We start from the raw sequence: 12,514 nt of genomic DNA on the forward strand, positions 1-12,514 counted from the left end.
AACATGTAGGAATGCGGCCCTCGAGGACTGGAGTTTGAGACCCCCAGGCTAGACCCTAAACCAGTGTGGACCAGTTTCTGTCAACTACTAATTCCCCTCTTTTTTTTTCCGTTTTGCGGTGCAAACCAGACAGACTACAGTCTAGCAAATTCTTTAACGCACCATTATAGCCAATTTAGTCTTACAACACAGAACACCGACAGACAACATACATACACAAGCAACGCAGCGCAAATGTCATCTTCTCCCCGCTTCAAACACTCTGTGGGAAACATAATATTTAATATTCTCCTCGAGCACACTCAGCCCCGACCGGGCAAACGACCTGCTCTGCTCTTCCTCTTTTTAATTTTTCTTTTTTTTTTATTCTCTATTTTTCCTTCCTCAAAAAGTGCACACACGATGCAACGAGGCGCCGCTCCCACGCTAGCTCTACAACGTATTTAGCAAACTCTGGAGGCCAGCTTCAAAAGCCATCTCCAAAAAGCATTACACAAACTGGTCTTCTGAATAGCAGAACGCTTAGTTGTAGGTCGAAGCTGTTCATTTCCAAAGCCCCCCTTGTACTTCGGGGCTGGGATGGCAGCCTCCTAGTTACTCGATGGAGCATTTCGCGTCGACTCTACTCGCACAAGAACACCAACTTGAGGACCCACGCCTCGCTAGTTGATGCCCTCAACGGCTGGATGCACTTCTTGCGTTGCAATGTCTTCACTGCAAGGATACTTCAATGAGTGTGTTCCACGGCAAACTGCAGCCCACAGGCTATTGTGGCCAAGAGGTACTGGTACTCACGGAGGGCCGCCAGCTGTTAATAGCCATGAACCACAAAAACCGTAAAAGAATTGTTTTGACAAACCGTCGTCCTCATGGAGAGCAATTATAACCCACTGGTGAAAGCAGCAAAAAACTATTTGTAATCCGCTGGTGAACGCAGCAAAAAAACAATTTGTAATCCACTGGTGAGCGCAGCAAAAAAACAATTTGTAATCCACTGGTGAATGCAGCAAAAAACAATTTCTAATCCACTGGTGAGCGCCTTGTCCAAGTGGAGTCCTTAGAAAAAACAAATAGTCCCTCCGCGTGAAGCTTAAAGATGGTCACTTCTTCCTTGGCTCTGGTTTAGGCATAAAATCCAAGACATCTGCCAATGCCTCGCCGTCAAATAGCCGCGCACTATCTTCAAGACCGCAAGATCCGTGCCCAATTACCAACCCCTCTAGCGAAAGTAATCTCTCTTGCATTTTCCGCATAACCTAAAACATTACTCTCAGTTCTGCAAAAATGAACCAGTTCACACGAAACTGATCTTTAATCATACTTGAAAGCTTTAAGGTGAGGGGGCACTGGCCACCGTTAAGATGACACAAAACAGTTCTAGTCCTTCCGTGATACTAAAGGTTATTTTCTAGGAAACTCTATTCCTTAAAGAGATTGTTTTCAAGGCCGTTCTGACATGATATCAAGCAGTGAGTGGAATCCTAACAGCTTTTGGAAAAAAACAAAAACTGAAAAAAACTCCACACAGGTTCTTTTGAGTGAAATCTGATATCAAACTTAAATCGCAACTCCCCAAAACAACATTGAACGCCATATGTCAAACCTGCACTTATTATATTTAAAGGGCATGTAAAGACACTATGGGGTCCCAAAATGTATTTGATAAAGATGGACTTGTATTTTTGAAAACTGTTGTGAATTTTTGAAGAAAAATTGTGAATTGAGGAGTACTCGATGAAAAATCAACGGTTTGTATGTGATCGTTGAAATTCATCCCGGAAATTGCCGAAGTGACTGTGACGTAGATTATAGGAGGCCGAGCGTTGCCGAGTTACTTAGCCCATATAAGCATAATGGCGGATACAGAAGTGGAAGCGTCTGACGAATCTCCCTCAGATCATTCTTCACCTTCTGACGAAAATGAAGAAGAGTATGATTTCTTTCTTGGGGTACAAGGCTACCAATTTGAACCAGTGAGAAGTACCCCAGCGACTGAAGCATCGCAAAACAAAGGCGCAGAATGTACAGCCGGAGAAAATCAATGGCTCTATGCTGATATTGTTTTGGGTGTCCAATTTAGTAAATTCTAAGAAAGTTGCAAAGAAAATTTCTTTTAATAAAATATTCGGCAACATTTTTTTTTTATAGGGTAGAAAACAGTAGGGACATTAATTTTTAGGACTGGGAAAACCCATAAACAATTATTACTTTGGTGTGATAATTCTTATTTTCCCTTTGCACACAGTTTGTTACAGAAGTTACACCTATAGTTATAAGCCTAAACTTTTTTATTTTTCAAATAACATAAAGGTAACATTTTCATACCCCAAGAATCTCCCTTTTAGCAATTGCATGGCTCTGTCTTGGCACTTTCGGGGGCTGGGGGGGGGGGGGTGAACTTGAAGGGGCTCCATTGTCTCTATTATGCTTATATGTGAAGTATTGGAGACAAAACACCAGGAAATTGTATGGATCTTCGCGCTATCAATCGGTAAACAATGGGGGAAGTCCTATCATCTACGTCACGGTACCATGTGATCCAGAATGGCGCGGTTCATGACAGGGGCAGGAAACATCGAGAAATACACACAAATTGACTGCGTTTGGCTCACGAATGCAATTTTATTTCAAATTCTATAATATTATTTGGATACAGGTGTCTATAATCAAACATTCTGAGTGTTTTTTAAAACATGTTAAAGGTGCCTTTACATACTCTTTAAGCGACCGGCTTCCCATTAAAGGGTTAAATAAGCCGGAGGTGAAGAGACTCGTCCGAATTGCTAACCACCTTTATTAAATTAATTCTGAAAGAATCAATATAATCTCTTTATGACGCCATTCCCTTTGAAGTAAAACGACCCTCGTGCCGGGTAACTTAAAATTGAGACGCGTCGTCAGAATAACCGCGCCATACTGATGGCTCACTTCTGTGATTTGAGGCTTTTGTTAAATTTCGGATATATTTAGATGTCTTTGTTAAGACCTCAGGGATTCGTTATTTACACTAGTGCGCATTCGCCCCAGCTGAGCTTAAGATAACTATTTCAAACCAGATCAGACAATACCTGATGTTAATGATAAAAGCTGTCTTCACTTTAAAAATAATTGAGCAGATTTAAAGAATGACTATGCTAGGGAAATAAAGAAAATTTAAAGTTCTAATTACTGCATATAAAACCATGCTCAACATAGTTAATATAAAATAATCGATAACCGAATTAAGGATTACGAAGAAATTTAATGAATAAGCAAGAAAAAGAATTACAAGTCGAAAAACAACAATGAATTCCACTCACCCATCTCAGAACAAAAGAGGAGACAAAAGGTCCAAAATCCTCTTTGGTTGAACAAGTCGAGTGATCGGCTCTCCTTTGTTCCAAAATCTGAATACTGTTTAAAAAGAGGAAAGGTCTGCCGATGAGGAGATTAGCCAACGCCGTAACATTGGCGTCTTCCCCTTTCTGCCTGAAGCGGCTGTCTCCTCTGCTTTCCTCGAAGCTTAAAATTTGGCAAAGGCTAATTCGAAGCTTAAAATTTGACAAAGTCCAATTCGAAGACTCTGGAAATTTATTTTAGTAGATTTTGGTCCAATGTCAAAAAGAATGGAAAATCCATCTTTGTCTAAACGGCGTTCTTTACTCCGGGCAGCAACAGGGCCATCGCCCTGACCAGGAAGAACCCTTCTCTCGTCTGAAGCCAAGCTTTTATAGGCTTGTCAGTTCCTCTGGCATTACCTCATCGGAATGTGTGGAATGTCTGGAATGCCTGGTATGCTAGGAATGCATGACCTCATCTGATTTTCCAACTGATATTTTAATGCTGTCTCAGTGGATTTCTCAGCTGATATTTTAGGGTTGCGCAATCTTCACCTGACACACAGTACAGATCCATCTTAACACATAATCAAACTTAGCCATAATAATGGGATCTTCTAACTTTAACATATATATTGATATTGCTCTAGCTGTTACAGCTTAAAATTAAGGCATAGCAAACTCATATTCCAAAATTGTGTGTTGCTATGTGTTTGAACAGGTCGTGTCCTCCCAGTTGCTAACAATTTAATTTATTAGATTTGTTAGTTTCCATCAGGTCACCCCTATGTCAAGCTTTAACACCATCTCCTGGTGAAATTTTTGAACTACTGCATGTTTTGGGATAGCCAATGTGGCTGGGCCAAATTCGATACCCAATTTTACACCATCTTGTACCACCATGCCACTTAACACCAGATACGAACTGTGTTGCGCAAGCAGACGGACCTTGTGCAGAGGTGTTGCTCAGCGCAAGGTGATTGCAGAGGTGATCCTGGTGGACAACACAGGGGGAGGGATGCGTTGTTCATACCCTCCTACCCACAAGACATATTTTCGGTCAAGTCAGCCACTGCCTGTGGAGCAACAGTCATTTTCAAGCAAGGACAGAGCGTGCTGGTATATAAAGGCGGTACAAAATTCAACATCTATGTATACGGCAAGTTGTATTATCTACACTCTGAGAGTGATAATGTTGACCAATGTAATACTTGTCATGACATGCAGACATGGCACGAAATATTAGGCCACTGCAACTAAGAGGATGTGCTCAAACTACAGAATGTGGTGAATGGTATGAAAATTACGGGAGATACTTTAAACCCTGATCCAAGAGCAGAGGCTCCTTTACAAATGGTGCATACAGACCTAGTAGGTCCAATTACTAATGATTCTATTGATGGTTACAAATATGTGCAGTCATTCACAGATGACTATTCAAACGCAGTGTTTGTATATTTTCTTAAAGCAAAAAATCATACTGTGCAGGTAACTGAAACGTTTTTAGAGTATACAGCACCTTATGGGACAATAAAGTGTATAAGGTCAGACAAAGGTACAGAATTCATGTGCAGAGGGTTTCAAACTCTGTTGAGAAAGAATTGTATCAGACATGAGACATCAGCGCCATACACACCCCACCCAAACGGTGACTGCTGAAAGGGGCTGGCGTATACTTTTTGAGATAGGCAGATGCATGCTAGTTGAACGTAATCTACCTAAATGTCTATGGAACTATGCAGTACAAACAGCAGCCATAGTGAGAAACAGGTGTTTTAGCAAGCGTACAGAAAACCCCGTACCAGATGTTAACAGGTAAAATACCAGACTTGTCCAAAATGCAAAAATGTGGGTCTGAGTGTTACACATACAAACAAAACAAGGGCAAACTCTACTCAAGGTGTGACGTAGGTCTTTTTGTAGGCTATGACAAAAGCAGCCCTGCATACTTGGTTTACCACCCAGACACTGAGAAGGTTCAGAAACACAGTCTTGTCAAATTTATGTACAAAGAAAATGCGGAGAAACAGACACAGAGGACATAGAACCAAACGATGAGGGCAGATGGAGACACCCTTGGGAGGGCGGACGTACAGAGGCTAACGAGTCAATTGTAAAAGACAAAAATCCACAAGGTGGTACATCTGATATATATGATCAAGAAGTGACAAGTAGTGAACCTGTCAGTGGGAGATATCCTGTAAGAGAGAGGAGTAAGCCAAGTCACTTAAAAGATTTCCTAACAGACAGCGATGATAGTGATGAGATTATTCTCACAATTGATTACTGCTACAGCAATGTGTGGTATCCCAAACACATACACAGAAGCAATGAGGTCAGCTAACTTAAAACAATGGGTTAAAGCTATGGATGAAAAAATACAGTCATTAAAAGAAAACAACACATTTACTCTAACTACTGTTGGATTTTGTCCACAATTTAGGGAGCGCGCTATCTGCGCCTCATGGCAAAAGCCATTGCCAATCACCTGTTATCCAATTTACTCACTGCATGCTCGTTTGATTTCTTCAGATTTAGGAAAATGCTAAGACACTGAAGCAGAAATTAGACTTACACAGGTTGGTTGAGTTCAATCACAATTCTTGTTCAGAAAGCTCTGTTTTCAGGAAAGTACAATACAGCGCTGGGCCCTTCAAGAGTAGAAAGTCTCCATTCAGAAAAGGCAACATTCAAGGTTCTTTGGTCGGCTTATATTCATTTGCACATGCCAGTGTGGGCCGAGTTTGATGGGTGATGAGTCAGGGGGTGTGGCAAGTTCGCAGGATATTCTGATTCCATGGGAGTGGTGCTGATTATGGGCGATTCGGTGTGTGTGCGGGCTGTTGTCTTTCGGCCTTGGCGATCATCTTTGGCCGAGTCCTTGGCTGGCTCCCTCTGGCACCTGCTGGTTTTTATCTCCACGTGACCTTCCAGTGAACATTCTCCTCCATTCTTGCACATACTCTGTCGCACCTCATTCTTTCAATTTTGTCATTTTGTACTAAATTGTTTGAGCTTTTGGCTGTGACATCATTAATCTATTACTGTTCCCTGGCTATGCAAAGTTTGTTCTTTTGATACTCCATGTCTTTGCTTACGTCATTATATTCTCAGTTTAATCATGCTTCCAACCGTATCTTTTCTTTGTTAGGCAAAATATTTCCCTCTGTTCAGTAGTAATCGAAAAGCTGGCGTCTCGCATTAGGCGACATATGACATTTAGTCAAAACACAAGATATAATCAAGTACTGAACGGTCAAGACGAATCTGGCCGTGTCCATGATTTAGAGAAAAACATCAGGCATGCATTACACAGTTCCTTAAGGGTCATTAAGCTATTTAGGCAATATATCAAAAGACATTTGTTATTTCAAATTGCTCAGAAATATATATCAGATCATGAAGTTATAAAAACCTTTCTCATTACCACTTATCAAAAATATCTAGTTATGTCTTCTTTATTGATTTGGTGTGTAGGTATAATTATATACTTAAAATGTTTCTTTTATCGATTTAATATGTGAATATACTTTTCTGCTTATGTACTTTATTCAATGAGGTTTGAGCATATCTGTTTTTGTAGCTAGGCAGGACTTTTTGTATTTCGACCCCATTCCTTCACTACTCTGCCGAAGGGCACAAAAACAGTGGGGGGTAAACGGGTCTATGCTGTAAAGACTGACATGGAAGGTAAAGACAAACTCAAAGCAAGATTTGTGGCAACATGTTACAGTCAAAAGATGGGGATAGATTATGGTGAAACATTCTCCCTAACAGCAAATTTAACCAGTGTGAGAGTAATGATACAGAAAGCAGTCCAGGAGGATATGCTAATCCATCAAATGGATGTAAAAACGGCTTACTTACACGCCCCAACTGATTATGAGATTTACACAGATCAACCAGAAGGCTATGAAGAAGGGGAAAGTCTTGTGTGGAAGCTGGAAACATTTTTGTATGGTCTAAAACAATCTGGCCGTAACTGAAATAGGGTTCTACACGAATGCCTAACGGAAAATAGTTTCACACAAAACCCAGCAGACAACTGTGCAAGGAGACCGGACAAGGAAAGGTGATTTTGATCATCTGGGTAGATGATTTGATCATTTCAGCCAGTAATGACAAAATAATGGATGTTAAAATGATGCTTTCAGGAAAATTCAAGATGAAAGATCTAGGTCGGCTCAAGCATTTTCTGGGTATCGATTTCAAAATATCTGATGGATGTGTGAAAATGTCACAGGAAACACATGTACACAAGACTTTAGAAAAATTCAAAATGGAAAACTGCAAGCCAAGAGAAACTCCTTGTGACCAAAAATGGTGTTATGATGGATGATGCCAAAATGTATACATATAATGAAAACCAGTATCTAGGATTAGAATTAACAAATTCAAAAGGTTTTTTTGGGAAACTGAGGAAGTCTTCGGTGAAACTGTTTTGGGATGATGAGAGCAAGGGAGGGTGTTGAGATTTTTGTGCTCTCATTATAATCTTATGATGGCGTGTACATCTGTATGTCATTGTGTTATTTGTTCTGTGATTTATGCCGTATTTTGTGTTTACTGAAGTAACGTGAAGTTTTCCTCATGTAGGTACTGTGGACATTTTACGTCGGCTTTAACCTTGTTTGCGGCAACGGGAAGTACATACTATACTACCGTATTGGCCCGAATATAAGACAACCCTGATTATAAGACGACCCCATCAAGACTCAGGTTTGAAAAAAGACTTTTTGAACACCAAATTTAATTTTTATAATTACAGTACATCTGAAACAAATGGGTATAACAATATATTTGAGAGAAAAAGCATGTTATTTTGCCTCATTCAAATCATGCAAAAACTGTCTATCACATCTTAATATCTGAACATTTAAATATGTAAACTAAAGTGCGATCACATTTGTAAATGAATGGCTTCTGGTTTTTGAAATGTAAATAAACCAGTCTACTGTGATAAAACAACAAAATTGTAATAACTGCATTAACTATCAAAGTGAGGTCTAACTGTAACTGTAGTCTTGAAACAAATCTGAATAAGGAACAACTTTGCAATTAAATAATGCAAACTGCTATTGTTGGGGAGCCTGAGGACTGTATAGGGGGTTGGCTCGGATGGTTTGCTCTTTTCGCCCCCGGGTGTCGGTCAGAACACAGGAGGGAAGACGTGGTTCAGTTTTGATTGCTTTACTGAATTATTGGCAAAAACGCAACAGGCACTGTGGCTCATAGAGGCATACAGGCAAATTGGCAAAAGGGTATTGTGTGAAGCGTGTGAAGGGTGTGTGTGGTTTGTGGGGTGTGTGTGTGTGGTTCTGCAACAGACAGAAATACAACACGTAAATCAACACTCAACCTCTGACGTCACACAACACTCGTAGACAGCACACATTACATAACTAACTGCGCGTAACGGTTCCGCTATACTAAATAACCATAAATGAAATACTCTCGGCAGCACACCAAACATAAGTCACCGATCGAGACAACAAAAATAGATTTGCTGGCGACCGTTAGTCGGCGTGCCGCTGCGTAACGGCTACTCGTACTCGCCAGGCTGAACTCCGATTGGCTTAAGTGGGAAGTAGTCAAAGCGCATCTGCTGTTTTCTGTACTTCTTTGCCAGTCAGACTAGTCACTAGTGGCAACTTTGACCAAATACCACGCTTGACTAAAATCGCAAAGACAACTTGATGCTTGCAATGAATTTACTTGTATTCTTTGTTGCGGCTGTGCAAATATACAGCGTAGCGCCTGGTAAGTTGTACTTCGCTTGTTTATTATCCTCAAGATTGACGCTCTTAATTTTGAACTGACGCATTTATTATTATTTTGTTTGGTTACATTTTCTTCACGTCTGCTGTGTCTACATTTCATAAGCAGAAATGTTTTAGTTTTCTCATACTTAGACGGGGAACACAATGCTTTGATTATAACTTTTGGAATATTTTGTTGAAGTTGAAAAACTTAAAATTGACGCAAATCAAGGTGATACCTTGCATGAACACCATTTGATTAATAATAGTACAGCTAAAGTACAGTAATGAAATGTTCGACAGTAGAATCTTTGCAATTAATAATGAACATTTCACAGTAACGGCAATAATGTATCTAATCTTTCATAATAAAAACAAACATTGTGTAGCCTCCTGAATAGACAATATATGATCAATTACCTTATTGGAATAGTTTGTTTTGGGGGGGCAAATTAAAGAGAATGGCAAAAGTTGTGTAATTATATTTCTTTCATAAGTGGATTTAAATCGCTGATGAGGAGCATCCCGCTGGAATCATATCATCAAACATATTTATCAACAACCAGCAGAAAACAAACAATTGTCAATTCACTGACAGGTTTGAGTGAAAGAATGCAATTCACTGACAGGTTTGAGCGAAAGAATGAACTTGGATAAACATGAACTCCAACATGTCAAGTGCTGCAATGTTCCAACTGCAGACAGAATCATTGAAAATATAAATTGCACAAGATTGGTTAATGTAAAAACAAAGCAAGATCATGGGTGTCATTTTTGTGTTTGTCTTTCAGTCATTCACACGCTCAATTATTTCCTGACATGCTCTCAAATTGCAAAGCTACCAGAGTTCTGGGAGGTGGCGTATATTGACGGTGTTGAGATTCAGCAGTTTGACAGCAACCACAGGGAAACAAAAGTGAAACATAACTGGGTGAACAAAATCACAGAAGATGATACGCACTTCTGGAAGAGACAGACGGAGGGCAGTATTGGGTATGAGCAGGTCATGAAAGTCAACATTGAAATCGCTAAAAAGCGCTTCAACCAAACTGGAGGATTGTTTACGTCCGAGCGTCCGCTCGTAAAATTAATTTCATATGCTGGTTAATTTTTTTTTTTCATGACTAATGAACAGACATGCCACCGCTGGCTCCTCTCTGATTATTGTCACTGAATCTTGTGTGCGATCATTTCAGGTGTTCACATGTTTCAGGTGATAAACGACTGTGAATGGGACGATGAGACTTGTGAGGTTGATGGTTGGTAGCACAACCATTACGATGCAGAAGACTTCATATCATTTGAGGCGAAGACGATGACATAGACCGCAGCACATCCACAAGCTTTCATCACCAAATTGAAGTGGGACCAAATAGATGGGTACAATGAAGCCCAGAGTAATTTCTCCACTGAGGTGTTGCATTCTGATTTGAAGAAGCATATGAGCAACAGGAGGGACTTCCTGACAAGAACCGGTACGTTGTCCTCTCACGCCTTCTCTCAAACTCACGCACACACTTTCTGTGTTTCCTCCCTTCACATTCTCTCCATCTTTCGTGCCCTCCATGCATTTCCCTCAATCTTTGCCCCTGTGTGCAGAGCTTCCCAAGGTGTCTCTCCTGCAGAAGACGCCTTCCTCTCCGGTCACCTGCCACGCCACGGGTTTCTACCCCAGGACTTCGGACCTCTTTTGGAGGAAGGACGGCCAGGAGATCCACGAGGACGTGGGGATGGGGGAGACCCTCCCCAACCACTACGGAAACTTCCAGACCTCGGTTGACCTGAAAGTGGAGGTGACGCCCGACGCGGAGCAGGAGTACAAATGCATTTTCCAGATGGCCGGTGTCTCGGAAGACATTGTCATCAAGCTGGACGCCGGAAGCATCCTGAGCAACGCGCGCATCCAGGGTGAGCGTTTGGCGAGGCTCAGACACATCCGATTGGCTGTGGGCTCTCGCGAGTCATTGGCATGTCTCTCTTTGCGCTTTGCCATGTGAAGAAGAGCAAGACAGGAAGAAGGCAGTGGCCATCGCCGTCCCGTTGGTGGTCCTCGCTCTGGTGGCGATGGCGGTGGTGGTGATGGTCCTTGCCAAGCGTCTCAAAAGCAAACAAGGTGAGCGACACAAATGTTTGCTCCGTCAGGAACATCCAAAGAGAACATTGTCTGTGACCATTCCAAATCTCCTCTTGCTTTTTTTCCATTTCAGCCAAATACTCTCAAGCTTGTAAGTAAAACGTTTTCTGCTTCCTTTGAGCCACAAAAACAAGGCAGCCATGTCAAGGTTTGATTCAAACCTATAGTGTCAAAGAGGAGTCGCGTCAGACAATGCCAGCTGCGTACACTGGTGCCCTGTGATACGATCGCAAATGCTTTATTGCCATTGAAAGGAATGGAAAGACATTCTTCATCAAAATTGCTGTCGTGTAATTTAACATCTCTCGCTTTTAGCTGTTTCCGGGTGAGAGGCAGCAACGGTCACCCGGTAAGTTAGCTCATGCTGTCGACACGTGGTCTACGGATTCTGGAGGTGTGGTAGGGAACATCTGGATTCTTGTTGACTATCTGCTCTTCTTTGCCAGGTGTCAGAATTCTTTCAGAGGACTTTCTCATCACAACACAGGTGTTTTTTTCTTCTTCAAGTCAACAACAATTATGTTTCTGTTAAATGAAGTTTTTGGGTGGTTTCAACAACGATAGCGACAAGCTTCATTCTTGTTTAATTGTAGTTCCTGTTTTGAAATGCCATTTGATCTCAGGTCTTCATCTAATAAACAACTAACACGTTTCTCAGAAGGTGAGGTGCTTGACTGCCCTTATTTGAACTGCGGCTGAACATATTCAACGATCAATGCCTAATGTGGAAATCCAAAACGGAGTGTTCTACTCGACTGCAACCAGCAGAGATGGTGTTGAGTCACGCTCAACAGGTTGGCTGTCTAAAGAAGTTCAACAAGACGATGAGAAGTGAAGCGAAATACTTGCCGCTGCGCTTGAAATTTTGCTCTCTCTGAAAGAAAAAAGCAGTTGCCATTTTTCATCATTGTGGTAATCACGTGTCAATCAAATGTGTCAATAAAACATGATATAAATGTTGTGAAATATGTCATTTTAATGTTACTTTTTCAGAAATAGTTATATATGTAGTATATAAATACACATGATGTTGTGGTGACGTTGAGACATCTTTCATTGTTTTCCCAGACATGGCCCTACATTTGGTTGCTTCACCTCAACGTCTCCTAGGTTAACACATAAAGGGTACCGCCATAGATAGGCTAACGGATAGCTTCTTTGTGTAGTGGTGGTGGTGGTGGTATTGAACACAAACGGTGCATCAACACATGTAGACAGACACTATAACAACACAGAAACATATTTCTTATCCTCTGCAAAGAAATAAATAGTAAGGCTTGATTTGTTTACTGTGATCCAGAATA

At 41.1% G+C, this 12,514-nt stretch overlaps 1 protein-coding gene across 2 annotated transcripts; it reads left to right on the forward strand.

Annotated features, from left to right (window-relative positions):
• Positions 1–637: 637 nt before the first annotated feature.
• LOC125987458 (major histocompatibility complex class I-related gene protein-like) lies at positions 638–12,176 on the forward strand. 2 transcript variants are annotated; one of them, XM_049751867.1, is made up of 7 exons: positions 638–781; positions 7,914–8,036; positions 10,273–10,551; positions 10,676–10,984; positions 11,076–11,301; positions 11,526–11,559; positions 11,657–12,176. In XM_049751867.1, exons 3-7 carry the CDS (start codon positions 10,518–10,520, stop codon positions 11,744–11,746), a joined length of 693 nt encoding a protein of 230 aa, XP_049607824.1. In that variant the 5' UTR covers positions 638–781; positions 7,914–8,036; positions 10,273–10,517; the 3' UTR covers positions 11,747–12,176. The 2 variants fall into 2 exon arrangements, with proteins under 2 accessions (XP_049607824.1, XP_068505037.1); XM_068648936.1 differs by having other exon boundaries at positions 7,914–10,551.
• Positions 12,177–12,514: the final 338 nt, after the last annotated feature.

This window comes from Syngnathus scovelli, chromosome 19 (genome assembly GCF_024217435.2).
Source record: "Syngnathus scovelli strain Florida chromosome 19, RoL_Ssco_1.2, whole genome shotgun sequence".
In the NCBI taxonomy this organism is placed as follows: Eukaryota; Metazoa; Chordata; class Actinopteri; order Syngnathiformes; family Syngnathidae; genus Syngnathus; species Syngnathus scovelli.

Bases quoted from the DNA above. Each gene is read 5' to 3' on its own strand.
- LOC125987458 (XM_068648936.1), top strand. From the start codon at position 10,518: ATGAGCAACAGGAGGGACTTCCTGACAAGAACCG. The intron at 10,985-11,075 runs GTGAGCGTTTGG...TGCCATGTGAAG, and splicing joins GAGCAACGCGCGCATCCAGG to AAGAGCAAGACAGGAAGAAG. The intron at 11,302-11,525 runs GTAAGTAAAACG...TCTCGCTTTTAG, and splicing joins AGCCAAATACTCTCAAGCTT to CTGTTTCCGGGTGAGAGGCA.